Source organism: Triturus cristatus, chromosome 8 (genome assembly GCF_964204655.1).
Source record: "Triturus cristatus chromosome 8, aTriCri1.1, whole genome shotgun sequence".
Classification (NCBI taxonomy): Eukaryota; Metazoa; Chordata; class Amphibia; order Caudata; family Salamandridae; genus Triturus; species Triturus cristatus.
In genome coordinates this window covers 152,335,557-152,355,275 of record NC_140591.1, presented here as the reverse complement: position 1 = coordinate 152,355,275, position 19,719 = coordinate 152,335,557, and the positions used below count along the sequence as shown (strand labels likewise).

The 19,719-nt window shown below is 43.9% G+C and overlaps 1 protein-coding gene across 1 annotated transcript in view; it reads right to left on the bottom strand.

Moving 5' to 3' along the window:
- The window catches only part of TMPRSS3 (transmembrane serine protease 3), a 283,583-nt gene that overhangs the window by 125,640 nt on the left and 138,224 nt on the right, over window positions 1–19,719 (bottom strand). Inside the window, exon 8 of the mRNA XM_085624035.1 lies at window positions 6,776–6,819. Coding sequence (XP_085480161.1) covers window positions 6,776–6,819 — 44 coding nt within the window. The remainder of the gene's footprint in view (window positions 1–6,775; window positions 6,820–19,719) is intronic.

The following is a 19,719-nucleotide window of genomic DNA, read 5'->3' as shown; positions in this document are numbered from 1 at the left end:
TCTCCTGAACCTTGCTGATCCGAACCGTAACCTTCCTTGACCTTCTGCATGGGTTGCCGTTGCCAAGGCTTGTTGGTGCTCCTGCCAGACACTGACCCCTCAACACTCAACATCCTTTGGGGGACAGATCGTATCCAGCTCCTGGTTGTCCTCAACATCTTCTGGTCCCTGTAGCTGCAGAGTCAAGAACTCCATCAACGCACCTTAAGCACCCGACAGCGGTGGCTATTCGTCTACCCGGACTTGCTTCGGACAGTTTCAAGGCTTGCATGCAAGACCTTGCTACCTGGATGTCCACCAACTGCCTTAAATTAAATGGCAACAAGACAGAGGTGCTCGTGGTGGGGGGGAGTCCTTCCGCTTGGTCATCGGCATGGTGGCCCCCTTGTCTGGGGGAGGCACCTATGCCCCGTCAGGAAGTCAAAAACCTTGGCGTATGGCTCGATGCTGACCTGTCTTTTGGACCCCAAATAAACCGAGTGGCGGGTGTTTGTTTCAGCGTCTTAAAAATCTTACGCAAGGTCCTTGCTCTCCTCCCTATGTCCGCCCGGAGAACACTGGTACACGCCCTCGTGACATCGCGCCTAGACTACGGCAACCTATTGTACCTGGGTGCCACCTGTAAGGCAATAAACCGCCTCCAGGTATTGCAGAATGCGGCAGCCCGCCTCATCCTAAAAGTCCCTAAAAGATCGGATTCTAAAGCTGCCCTTCACACTCTCCACTGGCTGCCAGTAAGAAGCAGAGTGGAATTTAAGGCCCTCTGTACCTGTCACCGCATTCTCGCTCGGAAAGCGCCTTCACCACTCCAGAACCTAGTCATCAAGTATGCACCCTCACGTGCTCTGCGCTCTTCACACGGAGGTCTACTTGTGGTTCCTAGGATCAGAAAGGCCCGTATGGGTGGACGCTCTTTTCGCCATTTGGCAGCGAAGCGCTGGAACGCCCTGCCTCTTAATCTCCGCCTAGACCCATCGGAATCCAGCTTCCGGAAGAACTTAAAAACACACCTTTTCTCAAGATAATCGAGCCTACTCCTCACTACTGCTTTGAGTTTTCAGGTGTAGCGCGGGGACACGCTTTCTAGCGTAACCAAGCGCTTTATAAACCTCCCTAATAATAATAATAATACCAAGCCCCTGGTCACTCCTGAGTGCCCCAGACTCTGTACCCTCTTTTTTCAGGTATTCTTCGACCAGAATACACCTTTGGATTCCAACAGGCACTTTTCTTCCTTCCAGCAGTGGCTCTTCTTTTAAGTCCTCCATTGGGTTCGACGTAGGTTTCCGACGCCACTTCAGACCTATGCACCCGGCTTTCCTAGGAGAAGTAACTCTGGTACTAGGGTATCCACGGGTGGGGTGGCTCTCCAACCTCCTAACTTCCATGGGGTTTCTGCGAAGTCCATTGGGAAGGGTCCTTAAACTCTAAAACGCCAACCGCGACTTTCCCATAGAATTGCATGGAGCTTGCGGCCGTGCTCCCAAGCTGCACCCGTCCTCCATTGGGTCCCTACTTACTCACCCTGGGTGGTTCCTTGGGGTCCCAGTGATTCTACGTCCTCTAGACACTGTCTTGTAGGAGATACTGTGTCGTTTTAGAGAGTGTTGTATAATAAATACATATTTTTATAACTACTGTGTGGTTCTCCCTTCATTCAACCAATACGACAAGGTTGCATTCTGGTAAACAAGCTGCTTAACATTCCTTCAAGATTAAGCCTGAACCGGCTCTCCACAGCTACCACTTGGATAGCTTACTAAGGTTATCTTTGACCTCTTAAATCACTATAAGGATTGTTTCGAATGGTGCAAGATGCCCACTTTAATTAGTGGACAGCATTACAAGGCCAACTTCTCACAGTTATCATCACATTTTGTCTCCCTTTTATCCACAACGCAAATGTTTTAACTTTAAAAGAGGGAAGGACCACTGTTGTTGGGATTATTCAATTTCTTTCAATTATTATACTTGAAGTCCTTAATAAAAAAATGGAAAAACAAAGCTATAAGTACATAATTATACAGAATCAAAGTAACTCCCAGGATTGATAATCTAATCACAACTGATTTTGGAAAACTTGAGTAGTCAACTCTTCTGTTTGTTATTGTCACCAGTGCTGTACTTGTCTAATATATGATAAATTGTACTACTGCGGCCGCAGATTTACCTGCCTTCGGGGTCGGACTGGCCTGTAGGGCAATCTGGCAGTACCAGAAGGGCTGGTGTGATAAGTCAGTGTGCAGGCCTGTTCGACCTGGCCCTTTCTTCAGGGTCATCCCCAGACTTTTTGTCTTCCTACTCCTACTTTTTGCTGAGTTCATTTTGTTGGCCTTAGATCTCTGCGAACCTTATCACTGCTAACCAGCACTAAAGTGCGTGTGCTCTCTGCTTAAACATAGTAACATCGATGTATACCCAACTGGAATATTTTCATTTACTTGTAAGTCCCTACTAAGGGGGTATTACATGCATCTAAGGTCTGCAGAGTAAATGCTACTAATGGGCCTGCATCACTGATCGTGCCGTCCACTTTAGTAGCCTTTAGACATGGCTCAGGTCTGCCACTGAAGAGCCTGTGTGTGCAGTTTTAACCTACCATGGCGGCCCAGCAAAATAAACCTTTTGCCAGGACCAAACTTTCCTTTTACATACATATAGGTCACCCATTAGGTAGGCCCGGGACAGCCCCAACGGCAGAGTGCAATGCCTTTAAAAAATGGACATCTACTTTTAAGTTTTACATGTCCTGGTGGTAAAAGACTTCCTAAATTAGTTTTTCACTACAGCCTGCAAGGCATATCTCTCCCATAGGATAGCATTAGAGTTGCCTTGTTACATTTTATATGTGTAATTCCCAAATGGGAAGAGATCCCCAGCTCATTTATGGTGCCTCTGGAATCCGAATTTAAAATATTAACTTATGGTGAAGTCCCATTTTAAATTCCAAATCTGAAAATGCCACTTTTAGGAAGTTGGCATTTTCTTGCCTTGGCCATTTGGTGCCTGCAACCTGTCCCTGGTCACATGACTGTGTGTGTGATATTTGAGCTTTGTGTATTCCTCCTAGACATCCACACACAATGGGAGCAGGTACAAATCGAAGGCCCATCACTTGCAGGATGGGAGGGAGGAGCTGTGCACAGCCCCACTTTCACTAGAATAGGCTGTGTCCTGTCTCCACACAAAAGGCTGCATAATCCCTGTAGTTGGTCTGGGGCCAGGGCAGGGAAGGCAGGGCATCGGTACACCTCAAAGGCATACTTCTAGAAGCTTATTCCCACTTCAAAGGCACAACTGAGTATTAAACAAGGACCTCAGACACCAACTCTTCTGTACACTTCTGAACCTGTGGATACTCTACCAGGAAGAAGGAATGTTGTGCTGCTGAAGGACTTCCACTCTTCTGGACTGCACTCTGCTGGACTCCTGCTTTGCTGAGCTGACCTGCTGCCCACTGTCCTCTTGCCTGGGTGAGAAGGACTGGTCCTGCAACACTTGAACCTAGAACCAAGAGTGACTCTACGGGCTAGTTGGCTGGCCTCCTGACTGAAGCCTCAGGGACATAACAGGCTTCCAACAACCTTGCATCTGCACCTGGACTCTGCCATATGTGGATCTACCCTGCCAAGTGGTGTCTCCCCAGTCCTGGAACCCTGGAAATGGCTTAAGGTGATTTTTTCAGGTTCTGTGGATCCAGCAGAATCGACACATCTCCTCGGGTGCACGGCACAACCCCGAGCAAAACTCATGCATCTCCACACTGTGTAAATTGGACCCATCATAAAGACTTGCATAGCCACCACAGCCCGTATCCTCAGCGCAGGCCCTTGCATCTCTCACTGACGGCAGCCTCAACTACGATGCTGGACTCCGCATCGCAGCCTCGCAGCTCCTCAGAACCGACACATCGCTTGGACTGCACAACGCATCCTGACTCAAGACTTCTCAGCACAAGTCCCATCTACAGGACCTCAATAGAGACGCAACAGGACTTACGCATAACGGCCTCGCCGCATCTCTGAACTGATGCATCACCTTGGCTGTGCAACACATCTTTGACACGGATTCATGCAAAGCTCCGCAAACCAGAGTTTAAGGCACTCTGTTCCACAGGCCTAACTGTGTACCTGTAGTCGACCCACGCTCCATCACGGTCAGCCTGAACTTGTGACTTTGTCCCGAACAGATATCCACAGTTGGCACTTTATGCCTTGTGATGGTATTTTCTCTAAAAACGTTAAACTTCAATGTCTCCGATTTTACTACTTTGATATTTGTCATTTTAGTCTTGTTTTATTTATTTATTGATTTCACTGTTTTACTGTTTGAAGTGTTGAATAAATACTTTAAACATTGCCTCTAAGTTAAGCCTGACTGCTTAGTGCAAAGCTACCAGGGGGCTGAGCACAGGTTCATTTTGGGTTTGCTTGTACCTTACCCTGACTAAGATTTCAGTTGCTGCTTAACCAGGGATCACACCCAGTCAACCAGTAACCCAGTTTCTAACAAGTCTGGTTTTATGTTCTGTTCGGCAGCATTTTACAGTTGAGTGCTTTCTATATTAAAACAAACATTGCCTGTAGCAAAACAAATGCCTTCAGCCTTTAAAAACACCTGCACAGCATTTCTGTTAGAGTTGAAAACAGCCCCTTTTTCCAAACATGGACAACTTTCTTGGCTTTGTAATTCCGTAGTGGGAGCCACTTTTATTTTGGTGCCAATTTTCTGTCCCACTGTCATGAATTCGGGATATTTCATTGCTGCTGCCTCACTTTCTTCCCTTGGTTGTGTAATGAAGTATGCACACTTGAGGCCATGTTGGACATGCTGTGTGCACGAGGGACATCTGCTTGGGAGGTGTCATTGTAGTGACCGCACTTTCCTTGTCTTGTGCATATAAGAATCATGCACTTCCCCGGCTGTACAATACCTCCTTGTTATTTCAGTAGTTTAAATTTTTACCTAAGGAGGAGCTATTCTGAGCAAGGAATACTATTTTCTATACTATTGTTGGCTTTTAGATAATTGTATTGAGTTCAAAAGATATATATATATATATTGAAAATAAAATTAATTTTCTTTTTTCTTTCCCTTTCTTTCTTCCCTTTTTTCTTTTTCTCTTTTTCCTTATTTTCCTTCTCTTTCCTTCTCTCTTGCCTTGATTTATTCTTGCCTACTTTCTTTCCCTCTCTCTTTCTTTCCTTTTCTCTTTTTCCTTTTTGCCTTCCATCTTGCCTTTCTTTCTTTCCATCTTGCCTTTCTTTCTTTCTTTCTTTCTTTCTTTCTTTCTTTCTTTCTTTCTTTCTTTCTTTCTTTCCTTCTTTCTTTCCTTCTTTCTTTCTTTCTTTCTCTCTTTCTTTCTTTCTCTCTTTCTTTCTTTCTCAAAGTCAAGCAGTCAATGCCAGACAGATTGACTTCCACAAAATATAACGGCCTCCTCTGCATTAAAAAAAACTTCACTGGCTACCAGTAGCTAAGAGAATACTTTTAAAATCTCTTTGTATGTTCACAGGGCTTTTCATAGGTCCCTGTTTATTTGCAGAAAAAGTTTACTTGGTACCAACCTGACCAGCTGCTGCATTCTGCAGAAGCCAGGCTTTTATTATAACAAAAATTCAGACTTTCTCAAATGAGAGGCAGAGCACTCTCAGTTCAAGCTGCGCATTTGTGGAACAGTCTACCTATCTCCTGGGAAAGGCTGCAGACCTCGGTCAGTTTAGAAAGTTGCTTAAAATCTGGTTATTTACTTTATAATTGCTGTAGAGAAGGGATGTCATACTGTTACATTTTAAATAGAAGGGATGCCATACTGTTACATTTTAGCGCCAGGTCACCTTTCAGGCAATCGTGAGCTTTAGATATGAAATAATAATAATTATGATTGCTTGCATTGCAATCTCAACCCATGTTATGTTTCAGAACTGATACTTTCAAGTCAGTGCTGCATTTAAATAATGTAAAAGGCTATATGATACTCTTTAAAACTGGGAAACCACCTTTTTGTTGGGGATCTTTAATCTACCTAATGATATTGATGAGTATGTCTTGGAATAACGAGTAAACTTAGACATTACCATTTTAAGATGTTTATAGAGATTATTACTTCCTGATATAAAGACAGATTGGAATATTTATTTAGAATTGTGGCTAAAACATGCCCTCTTATGATAGTAGTTTTGGTCACATAGCGAGATAAAATTTATGCCATCTGTTAAACTCCAATTTCAGTTCGTTCTTCAAGATTGTCAAATTAAATTATGGGACTGTCCTTAAATCTCTAGAAACTCTTAGACCCAGAAAAACTATTTTTCTAGCTTCCTCTTGTATAGGCCAAGATTGCTAATCCCTTTGTTATCCTTTTCCTTAATAGGTATGATAAAGAATTGGACAAATGTATTCTGTGACCCAAAATTAAGCTAAAATATCCACTAATCTTAGCTATGCAGGGCATGCTGTCTGCAAACATTAAGCACTTAGATCCGGCATTGCCAAATATGACACTTTCAATTTATTTTTTCCCTGATCGGTCTAAAGAAACTCCTAATCAAATAACATGGGGCAAAGTTGTCATCCCTCTATGGTGTCCTTGTAAAGCTTGACTTGTCTACACTGCAGACTCTGTACATTAAAACATGCTCCAGAAGATTCACATAGGACATTTGCATTATTTGAAGAGTTGCTCTTCGAAAATTCTTCCTAGAGTTTTAAGACTATATTGATATATCAATTGTTGTTATACCAATAACACAATACTAAACACGTATAGACTTACCCACACATGTCAGAGAAGTTACATTGCCTGAAGTGCACTGTTCCCTGTAATAGAAAAGGAAAAGAAAAACTTGCAATTTATAATTTAAAGTTTATTCACATTTAACTTTCAGTTAGATGCAGATGTGGTTTAATTTTAACTTCTTTCTGTAGTGCTTTTGCCAATGTAGACTAAGATTCAGAGGTGCAAAGTGCAGTAGTAAACATAAACATTCTCTTTGCAAAAGCAGTAAGCAGGCAGTGCAGTGGTAACTCTTGGAGACTCGTGGTCAGGAATGGGTCCACCAGTTCCTGAGCTGTGTAATATCGGACTTGAATGTTGTACTTTTGCTTTGCAGTATAAGTTGGTCTGATTCATTGTTATTCCTCCTTTTTCAAATTTCTTACTCATTCCCTATTTATCATGCCTGATATTATGAACATAATGTACAGGCAGCCCCTGCCCTCAGACACCAGGTCCATGGCAACGTCATACATGCTCTCCCGGTGACGTCAGATGGCATACGTGATAATGTTTACACATCCTGTATGTGCATTGGTCACACATCATCGACTTTGTCACCTGCCTCCACAATTCAGTAACGTATCGATGCTGCGGTCACAGGGTACGCCAATCGCCAGCGTTTGCCCTTAACGACGCGAGTACTATTAGAACTTTCAGATGTTTTGACCACTTGTTGGCTCCAATGTGACAATTAATGTTGGATATTGCTATATTGATTAATTTACAGTGTGTGACCACAGAGAATGCTGGGGCCTCGCATTTATGAGGAATAAAAGACCCACTTTTGGGGTAGGCATACCCATGAGAGTGTGAAATGTCTCATGGAATGATAGAAATGCTGCATGTATATTACGTATTATTCTACTACGACACTGCACAGCTTCTCGGACACCATTTTGTTGCAGTGTTCTCCCACCTTCGCAAGTGCTGCATGGAAGTGCTGTGCTGTGCCGCTATCTTCTGCTTCTCTGTTCTTCTGAGACCTATCAATAGTTGCTGCATCTCAGGAATTACAACAGTCTTCATAATGTCTTCTACCTGTGTTTTATGTACGTCTTACACCTTTAGTCACTATTTTTCGTTTTTAATTTCCCACAGTGAATTTCCCAGAATAAAGGGCAATAGAAAGGCTTCACTGCAAGGGATTTGTATCTTTTTTCATTTAGATCCTATACCTCATCGTCAGTGAGCTCACCGTGACCTCCAAAGTGCTCTCGAAGGGCCTCAATGAGCCCATCCACCCCCTCCCCCCCTAGTACACTGTTAGGCAGATGTGACAACCCTGTGATGAAGCATGACACCTAGGTAGGTGTGATCGGGCCTGTCGAAATGTTATCATAATATCCAAGACATAAACAATAATAATGGATGTTTCTCTCTAAAAATGTAACTTCCTGAGGACCCTCCTTTCTGGTTCAGGTAACCTTTGTTTCTGCAGATTTGAAGCAGGAGGTTGTTACTCTAAGTTCCAAACTCCCTCTCTTCCCCTCTTTGTGGTTTGATCCATCCTACTAACTTCAGTGTATGGATCTTCATCCTCCAATCACAGGACTACAATATGTCTGCTGCTTGGGGATGCAGTCCTCATCCTCTTTCGTGTGCCATGCCAAGCTGGAGGCATCCAAAATGGATCTCTCTAGCTCTAGTACTGAGACTCATTCACACAGAGTCTTACTACTGCTGATGCGGTCCATGCACACTACACATGCACACGCTTGAGAGATAGACAAGATATCAGTGCAAGGTTATGGGCATACACATAATAGTACAACTTTACCCAAGATGCGTCTGTAGGGCATACTTTTAGTATCACAGATAAAAAGATCTAGATATACCGTTAATCTCAAAAACATGGTATGCTGTCACCGCCACTTTATGAGCTACACCCAGGACAGGGGCAGTAGTCCTCTGTCCATTATGGGAGTATGCTTGGTGCATCCCTACAGGTCATAGGACAAGTCCTGACATCACATTGCAGGAAGAGGCTTAGGCCTCTGTGTACAGACTTAGATTAGCATGATGTCAGGGCCAAAAAAAGCTGCAATACCATATATACATGCAGGTGGGCACTCCGGCCAGGGGAGCATGTCCATATTTCCTGCAAATGACACTTCTGCCACAATAATGACTTTATAATATGTACGATACCCATTTTGTGAATCAGAAAAACATTTCTGACTCTTAAAAAGGGTTCACGAACCCATTCCAAAGCACAATTTCAAAGGGGCATAAATTGGGCATCCCCTGCTAATTGCAATTTGGAATGCCATGTATCAATGATATGCAACAGCAATATCAGTCACAAACCATTTAAACATTACTGACTCCTCTATGGAGGTGGTACAGATGTCCAAAGTAGAAGTGGTTTCCATTGGACAGATTCCCTTTTGGGATTTGTGTTAGGTGGCTTCAAGAGGAGCAGACAGTGGTCAATGATGCACAATTTGAAATCTTTTTGTTAATCTGGGACCAGATGTCCGACCCTTTTTTGCTGCCGCAAACGGTAGATATTCCCGTTTGCGACTGCAAAAAAGGGTTTTGGCATGTACAAATACTATTTTGCGAGTCACTGACTCGCAAAATAGCATTTGCAACTCCCGCTATTAGGAAGGGGCATCCCTTTGTAATAGTATGTCACCATGCCATGTACAATTGTTGTGCAACCACATTTGCGGCCGCAAAACACTTGCAGTTTACCACCTACCTCAAATAGGTGGCAAACCACTCGCAAACGAGTATGTGAGAAAATATTTTTTAGGAGTAGGCAGTGGTCCCAGTGACCACTGCCTGCCCTTAAAAAATGAAACTGAAAAGTTTCATTTTTCTTGTTTTAAATGCATCCCGTTTTCCTTTAAGGAAAACGGGCTGCATTTTTTTTTAAACTGTTTTATCAAAAAAGCAGTCACAGACATGGTGGTCAGCTGACCCCAGCAGGCCAACATCCCTGTGAGTGTGAGCCATTCCCAATGGGGGTCGCAAATTGCGACAGCCTCATGAATATTAATGAGCCACCCCATTGGGAATCGCACACAGTGTCTGAGACACTGTTGTACATTCATTTTTGAGAGTCTCAAATTGGGAGTCATAATTTGACGCAATTTGCGTCTCGCAAAATTAAATGGTTGCACAACATCTGGCCCCTGGACCCTAGTTCCTATTTTATAAAATCACATTGCAGTGCATTGGCTCGTATTATTGGAATACTATTCAGGGAAAGGTTTTACTACAGGTTTGAATCCTGGTAGAGAGTGAGAAACTGCTGTTCAGTAAAAAGGCTGGACTTAAATTGTCCATTCTATAAATGGACCACTTCATTAGGCCCTGGAGACCACATGGCATCAAACTGCTGACTTGTATTGATGTTTGATTCTCCAATGCATGAGGGAATAAGGGTGTCAGGGGTGCCATGGTCCCCTATGGCTTGCTGTTTGTTGCCAAAGGATGTTTCCATTGGAAACTGCACACATTTAAAATTGCAATTCAAACAGTTTATTTCTAAAAGCAGGCCCCTAGATTCTGCATAAGAAATGTTTGCATTTCACAGTATGTGTGTGTTACAATTCATTCTGTTCGATTGTCTCCTTAGCTGTGACTTTTATTGTAGTGTGTCATCACCTCAGCTCAGCGCTGGCATGAGGTGGGCCGAGGCTAGGTCAAGATCTTGGCAGTGGAGGGGTTTCAAAGTCAAGGAGAGGGGTGCAGCAGGTGTAGTGTTTCTGGGGCAGGTTCTGTGTTCTTTGGTTTACTAGATTCATTGCTGCAAGGTGAAAGAAAGCATACATTCAAGCCATAATGAGAAAATATCAGTTCCTTTTTGGGTCGAGTGTGAGCCAGCGCGCAAGCGCTGCTCTGCGAAGAGCTGTGGTAGTTCAGTATCGAGAGATGCCACGCCTATTCCCCCGCCCTTATTTTTAATTGGCTTGTGTGTTTGTCCTTTGTAAATGCTATATTCTGATTCATTATGAGGCTTGTTAGTCCCTCCTTATTACTGCTATGTCGTAATTTGTATCCTCCCGTGGCTACTGGCCCCTACTACTTTCTTTAATGAGGTTCTCCTACTGCCTTCTCTACTCCCTCCTCCCTCCCATTGTCTGTGCCTTCTCGCCCCATCTCCCCCAGCCTGCACTCCCATTGTCCATGCCTTCTCGCTCCCTTCGCCACCTCCCCCCGCCCACACTTACATTGTCTGTGCCTTCTCCCTCCCCCTCCCGTTGTCCGTGACTTCTCCCCCCTCCCACTGCCCGCACTCCAATTGTACATGCCCTGCCCCCACCCTCCCTCCCGTTATCCGTGATGACTACCGTTTGCAAAGCAAGCGGGAAGTGAGAGGGCATTAGAGGCAACCAGAGCACGGGAAACTCTGGTAGTGCTCCTAAAGCTCCCGGACAATGACAGCGACGAGGATCCCACGGCTGAAGCTCCTAGTGAGATAGATTAGATTGGTTACCCCTATGCGCTGTATGAAAAGGCGGAATTAGACACTGAACACAAGGTGCCCCCCGTTACGGGTTGGATCCTTAAGCATTACTTTAGTTACATTTGCGAAACTAGCCTACAGTAACCCCAGTTTGTAGATCAATTAAAGATTGTATGTGACCTGCCTGGTGGGAGGGATGGGTGGGGGGAGGTTTTAGGGGGATAGAACTGTTTTAGGATACAAGATGCTGACGAAATGTGCACCAAATGTTTATTGCTGTGTACATGATTCCTAAATTGTGGATGGGGGTTGGGAATTCTATATGAAGCCGAGCTACTATACTTTTATCACATGCAGTAATGCTTTCGTTAATCAACCTGTGTGTACCTTGGCATAGATCATTTCATAGAATGTACCTGTTCAGATATGTAAAACTCAATAACATTTGTTTTAAAAAAAAAAAATGACTACCATTTGCAAACCAATAGGTCTTGCGTAAATGCGTGTCCTATTGCATTGCAAATGCTTGTTTTTTGTACAGCGCTAGTAGCGGCGCTAGATTGTTCAAACGTGCCTGCCGATGCCTATTTTCTTTCACTTGGTGCACAACTTGTCTGAATAGTGTGCATTCTTGTACTGGGAACTTTGTTTTGACAAATCCGGTGTGGGTGGAAGGACTTTAAACCCTGTGGCTGTAGAGTACACTTGTGGAGTCCTTCTATCACACCGCACCATTCCTTCAGAGTGCAGCCCCTAATGAGAGCAAGGCTGGTTTATGCCAAAAGTGAGGTTTGTGAAGTGCCGAGAGTGGATTGTGGTACCGTTAGCCGTGAGTGGTCAGTGTTTTCCATTACTGGACATAGAAACAAGTTTTAAATTACATCACACGCTTCACTTCAGCTTAATTAGCAATAACTTCTCTGGAAGCGCTTCTGAGGACCTATTTACTGCTCTTTAAGTTTCCGGAGAGGCAGGGACTGCATGGGAAGGGTTACAGGGTTACCCTGAGCCTTGCTTGGGTTTCTCATACAACAATTAAACCTGACCGACACACTTTTAGCTCACCCAGCCTATTTAGCCTGGGGCTGAACACTTGTGGTGACCTTCAGATCGCAGGTTGGAATCAATCCTTTCCGCATTTCATCCTTCGAAGGTCTTTAAAGCCAATCCCTATCAAAAGTTTAACTGTTGGAGCTCGTTGAGGCAGTTCAGGCTACTGGGACTTGGACTTGGCATCCTGCCCTGCTATGATGAAATGCATTACAGGTGGATTTAAAGTGTTTCTTGCCTCAGCTGTGCTCATTGGTCCTGCGTCCTTCTGGACCTCTGACCCCTATTTCCGAGGCTCAGTGTGCCCTTTTAGGTCGAGCCTAGCGGCAGTGCGCAAGCTCTGCTCGCTCTGCGAGGCATGCTGTACTCTAGTATGCTGTGGAAGCCTCGCCCACTCTCCGCCCATATTTGTCATTGGCTGGTGTCATTGTCCTTGGTAAATGCTGGCTTCCGATTCATTATGAGGCTTGTTAGTCCCTCCTTGTTACCGCCTTGTCTGCATTTGTTACTGGCCATGACGACTGGACCTTTTACTTGGCTTGTTACTCGGTCTCCGTTTTAAGTCTGTGAGTACTATTTTGTTTAGGAACCAACTAATGGGGACAATAGCAGCTGCTTCCTGCATATGCAGCAGGCCCACACAGGACAATGGCGGATGCTTTTTTTGTACTTTATTACTTTTGGGAAGAATTGCGTGCTGAGCTCAGCGCCCGCTTTAGGGACACCGCACTCAGTTTCATTTTTTTTACCGACAATGTTTAACTTTATTGGTGAGCGCGGCACCCACTACATGACTGTGCGCTCTGCATTTAAATCCCCCTGCGTTTGGCCCTCAGGCAAGAAGAGTCCGTCTCGTGTCTGGAGTATCCAGAATAGAGGTGTGCTTTGTTTCGATTTTCTTTTTTTAGCTTTATTGGTGAGCACGGCGCCCGCTTCACGGACACCGCACTCTGTTTATTTATTTTTGTAACTTTAAAACTGAGCGCGGCGCTGCTTCAAGGACACCACGCTTGGTTTATTTATTTTATTCTTTTAACTTTAACACTGAGTGCGGCACCTGCTTCAAAGACACCATACTCAGTGTTAAAATAAAAAAAATAAAAAAAACAAGCACTGTGTCCTTGAAGCAGCGCCACGCTCAGTTTTAAACTTAAACATGCATTTGCAATGTAATAGGTCTCGCATTTACGCGAGTTATGCTATTGGCATTTTAAAAGACAATGCATTTTATTTTTAAAGGGCATTGTCATTTACAATTTATTTATAAAAGGCATTGTCATTTAAAATGCCAATAGCTTAAACTTGCGTAAATGCGAGACCTATTGCATTGCAAATGCTTGTTTAAAGGCTTCCGTGTGTTAATTTACGTCAGTTTTTCTTCTGTTGTGAACACTTCCTTTCCCAAATAACTGGTTTTCTGTTCCTCTATAAAGCTTTCCAGATTACAGTCGGCATGGACTGCCATGATTACATACATTTTGTACTGGTGCAAAAATAAAGAACTGCTTGATTTCATCATTTTTATTTTCTGATCACGTAATAGAGAATGGAGTTTGCTCCGTTTCTTACATACATTTTGGCACCACGGCAAAACATGGAACATACTGAATTTTGCTCATGTTTGCGTGTACTTAATAAGAAATATCTTGGTGTCCGCTTTCACTTGCTGAAGGTGGAGGCCAAATTGGGAACAAAATCAGTTTCCTCTTTTCTTTTATTTCACAAAAGCAAATATTGCAACGTTTGTTTACTTTTTTGATATCTTTTAATCAAGCATCATGCTTTTTGTGTTGCAAATGTAAAATCTTTAACAAGGAAAAATCGAGCAGTTTGTACAGTATCTTTGCAGTATTTTTCCCTGGTGAGGGATTATTTAAGAATCACGGACTGCAACAGAAAATGTATGCTCTATTTCCTGTTACCCAAACAGCCCAAATTTGCAACAGAGCATTTGTTGCAGTTTTACTTCAATGTACATTTTTCTGAGTTCACAAACAGCGTGAAGGCAACATGAGTCCGGTGACTTACAGCTGAACAGGATCCCAGATGCTAACTGGGGACCAGTGTGTCACTGGGAGTAAATACCTCAGTTTACCTAGCCTAGTCTACCACTGTTAGGACATCACAGGGAAGGAACCTCCTTGTGGTCAAATATGCACATGGGACAGGAGAGCCGTAGAGGGCTGGGGTACTTAATTTCAAATGGCATCACTCTACACAGTTAACTGAAAAAAACCAAAATGTCTAAGAGATGCTGTAGTGTGATCTCACTGACACTTTACTCCTGCCAGCACCTGTAGATGCAAGAATGACAACCGAGGACGCACCAGGGGGCTGCAGTCAATGTTTGCTAGATTGCCACACTAGGAATTTTAGCAAGTTTAAACCTAGATCTCAGAGAGCAAGAACCGGTCTTTTGCAAAACTGACTGAACTATGGACTGTATGTACAACACTGTAAAACAGTAAAATGGGCCTTTGCATAGGTTCACTGTTTGAGGCTAAGCATTTCTTGCCGAACTTCATGTGCTGATTCTCTTTCTGCATAGCCCACAGAACGTTTGGCAACATTATATAGTTGTACATTTGTGGTTCTTCATTACTTTGAAATTGTTTACATTTTTGGTCCAGACTGGTTCGTGACAGCATTGTATAGCATTAGTATTGTACAGCACCCAGGATAATGTGTGCTATGGCTAAACACTTATAAGGTCCCAAAAGCGAGACCGATTGGCTAGGCCAATGCTTGTTTATATGGTCTTCAGTCTTTCTTTCATAGTATATTACCTTTTGAATGAGGTAAAGTTAGGGTTCTCTGCCTTCAAGCTTTGGGTGCAGAGCCTGGCTGCAGACCCTGCCACCAGCCTTGCTGTGTATGGCCAAAGGCCCTGCACAGCACAGACTGGCTGCATGGAAGGTGAATACTGTTCATCAGAAGGAACGTCCTAGGAACTCACTCACCACAAACCCAAAAATGCCCTGACACTCGCCCGATATCGAATGCAACGCTCAACATGCACCACACCTCAGCCTGCTCGCACTTTGCTAAGTCATAACCGTCAGAATTTCAGAGCTATTTCCGGTTCGTGTTTCCTGAACCATAACCAACTTTTAACTGTGTTTTATTTCAGTGACTATACATATATACATATATATTTATTTAGTTTCACATATTGGACAAACAACAACAACAACATTTTAGGCAAAAAAAATCAATAAAATAAATATCTATATTTTAGGCGATTATTAGGATTGTGAGTCAGGTAATAGGACTATAGTGAAACCTCTGGGAATTGTATTGATGTTGATGCACAGTGAACATACTATTGCCCAATGTCTACATATGGACTATAATGTGAAGTTACATGATGTCCTTTAAGTAAGTGTTATGTATTTTGATGATCATGATGGCATAGTGTGTTGAAAATGATTTTAAAATTGTGTTTTTATTATTGCTTGCATTGTTGTAGCCCTGAAAAAGTGTCAGTTAAGGAACAAAATGCGCTGGCTACAGGGAATGTTACAAAAAAAACAGGAAGACATAGTTAAAGGAAATCCTGATGAAAAATTGAAAAGGAGCCTGTGCGATATATAACAATTGTGTTTTACTGTGCAGCGTATATAAAGAATTGAATGTATGGTGGGTGCTGATCGCCTTTTGCAATCAGTTTAGGGTAGATTGGGGACATGTTGAAACTTTGAAATATTAATATTAATCCAACACTCCTTTGACTGTTATTAAAGGACTAATGTAACAGATATTCTCAGCCAGAAAACTAAAAGGATTTCAAGATGACAAAACTAATTTATGTCAGAAAGGTGATCACACCTCAGTTGAATTTGGATGTGCCTATGGATTAGTGAGTGAAAACCCTGAGCATTATCATGATTCGCGACTGCATATTACTGGCTAGAGGAATATCCTTAGGGCCATATTTATGTAGGGGTTGCGCCCCATTTGCATCACACAATGTGGGTCATGTGGGACGCAACCCCAAAATGTGATTTATAAAGCCATGCAAGGCCACTTTGTGTAACGGAACACAGTGCAAAACGCAGGGAGGCGTTCCGTGGGCGTTGCGTGGGTATTCCCACGCAACACCCATTAATTTTGATGCATTCCCAGATGTACCATTACTGGTAGACCTGGGAATCGGCTAAAATGCTACAACTTTCCAGGGGAGGCATGACAAGGAGAAATAGCTTTAATTCTCTGTGTTACTTACTCTGTCTATGTGTGCTGCAGAATTCAGGACACATAGAAAGAGGAAAATGCCTCGGAGGATAGTTCTTGTGCAGGAAGGTGCCCGTGAATGCAACACAGCTTGCACTGTGGTGCAAGGATACCTATGTTGGCGCTAGGCAGCCTATTGTGCGCCAGTGCTGGAAAGAGGATGGAATGCGTTGTATTGTGATAAATACAGCACATTCTTCCCCTTTCCCTGTAATGCAGCGCAGCAAGGTGACTCGCTGTGTTACTTATAGATAAATATGCCCTCGAGTGTCTTACTCATGCCTCAGCTATTGAATTGTGTAGATGTTGGAATTTTGGTAATACAGGACCCTGAAAGCGCGACTAGATTGCTCATTCTATATAATGAATTCCAGACAGAGGTCCTCTGCTCTGTGACAATTCCTCATTGAAGGGTCAGCACAGACCAATAAGTAGTGAGGTGTATTCCTATTTGTTAGACCTGGCACCTTGGCGTGAGTCTCCCTTCCACTTTTTTGTCGCTGTGCCTCATGTGTTTTGCTGGTGTTAGCTGCTCAGAGCACTGTGCCACTGCCAACCAGTGCCACAGTGCAAGTGCTCCCTATTTAAAATGTATATGTTGGTTGGATTCCATGATTGTCTTATTTGGTTAACTGTCAGACCCCAGTAAAGTGCACCAGGAGTGCCAGGGCTTGTAAATACAAATGCTGCTGGTGGGCTTGCAGCACTGGTTGTGCCACCCACAGAAGCAGCCTGGTAAAATGTATCTACGGTCTGCCATTGCAGAACCTGCGTGCAGTCTGGTACTGTCATGCTGACTGGGTAAGTGCACACACTTGCCAGTCCTTAAACCTTCCCTTAACTTCATATTAGTCACCCCTATGGTAGGCCCAAGGGCAGGGTGCATTGTAAGCATAAGGTAGGACAAGCCCTGATGTGTGTGGCATGTCCTAATAGTGAATTACAGCCATTTTCGTTTTTCACTATTGTAAGGCTACCAGTTCTCCATAGGCCAGAATGGGCTGTTAGAATTGTTACATCCTATGATCCTAACAGACCCAGGGAACATGGTAGAAATTCGAGTTTAGTATGCCTGAACTCAGAATAATAAAATACATCTTTTAGTCAAGTTTATTTTAATATTCTGTGTTTGCAAATACCACTTTTAGAAAGTTGGTATTTGCTTACTTGACCATTTCAGCCCGCCTCTGCTATGATGTGTATCTGCCTGTCTGGTTGTGTGAGTGGCAGGGCTGGGGAAACCCAGAGGGGCAGGGCTAGGCAGCCTGGTGGTGAATAGGAAGATTGGCAGTCAGATGGGTGGGAGGAGTACACCTGGGCTCTGAATAGGGTTGTGCTCTGCTACCACAATGCTGGCACCTCCTGCGGAGCGGCTGATGTCTCTGCCCTGCACCCTGAATAGAAAGGCAGAGTCATGTCAACAGAGTGCTCAAGAACTGGTTTGGACTGGGCAAAGGCCCCTCAACCCCAGAGGAACAAACGAATTAGGGGTATAAGTATTGGGAGCCTTCTCCCAAGAAATTAGATCCTGCTGAAGCAAGAAGAACCTCTGCCAGAGGAGAAGGAACTGGGAAAGCTGTAGGAGGAGTAATATCCCTGACCTGGGGGATTGGCCTGCAGTGGTTGCCTTTCTGCTAAAGGAGAGGAGAAAGACTACTAAAGACTTTGCTTCAACTTGTGCTTTGAAAAGATCTCCAAGGGCTTGAACTGAGCTTGCCCCCTGAACGAAGTCCCAGGACCAGTGGACTACACCCCCAGCTCCCCTGAGTCTTTTGGAAGTGCCTGCTGCTGTTGTTGGGCCTTCTGAGGGACTGCGTGTCGCAAGGAGCTGGAAGCGCGACGCAAGGAAGAGAAGCGTGCCGCCGTCGGAGCTGTTGCCGTCGCATCTCGCAGAGAGTGTCGCCGCTGCAGCATCGCATCGAGCGGAAGCGTCTCGCAACGTCGGAGAAGAGTGCCACTGCCAAGGCCGCTGTTGTCGCATCTCGTCAAGGGTGACGCCGCTGTAGCTGACGCATCGAGTCGAGTCTTATCGCAACATCGGAGAAGCGTAACGCATCTGGAAGATCCCGTCTTTATTTCTTTTGCACCAAGAACTTCAACGCATCTGCATCGCTGCAACACTTTCGTTGCCCTGCGTGTCGCATCTAAGGTACATTGACTTAAAGTGTCGCATTTAAGAACTTAAGAGAAACTAAGCAATCTTCTACCAACTAATCAACCGTATTGTGTATTTTTAATCGTCTAATGGTCTTGTGATAATCCTATATAAAGAACCCTTATTTTTAATATAAATACCTGTGTGGTGTCCATTTGTAGTGTTGTCACTGGGTTACTGTATGTGTTCACAAATGCTTAACCTATAACGCTCTGAGATAAGCCTTGTCTGCTCGCGCCAAGCTACCTAGAGGGTGAGCAGGGGTTATTTTAGGAGTGTAACCCCTTACCCTGACTAGAGGAAAGGTTCCCTGCTTGTCACAAGTACCTACCTGTGCCAACCAGAGAACCCGGATTCTAACACTATTTATTTGTCTATTTTATTTATTTTGGTGTTTGTATTGCATGGCATAGGACCATAACCGGGGAGGCAGAGGTGCCTAATTTGAGCTGGTGGTTTCTGGTGCTGGGCACTGGTGCTTAATTGTCAATACTGGGACCTGTGACAGTCTGCCACTAGGTGGTGATGTCTGGCTAATTTAGAGATGACCACAACAACAGCTCATATTTAATTTATATGCATTAATAATGACTGTACATTCGTATAGCTGTGGGGGCCTGAAATAGTCTAAATTGTCACACTTGTAGGAGTGTGATGGTTAGTTGTTGTGTTGTTCCTATCATTGGCAGCACGGCAGGGCCAACGTATGGTGCAAGCCGCAGTAGCCTTGGCACTTATTTTTGTACAAATGAAGCACTGGGAGGCAGTGCGCTAAACAATAAAGTAGCAATTGTTAGAGGGGTCCAGTGTAGAGAAAAAAACAATTCTCCTTTCCCAGTGCGGCACCACTCACAATGAAGAGCGCGAGGCGGTCCAGAAGGTTGCTCTGTTTGAAGATGTCTGCTTGGGTTTTGAGATGCCTTGTGACATCAAGGCACCCCTTGATATATGTTAGGAGATACAGGACATTAGATAACAAGGTACAACAGAAAAACTAATCTTAAAGGAGAAACAGCAGGCAATGGCCGAGTAATTTAACAATAACTCAACAGTTTTCATGTCTGAGACAAAAGTATTTTCAGGTCT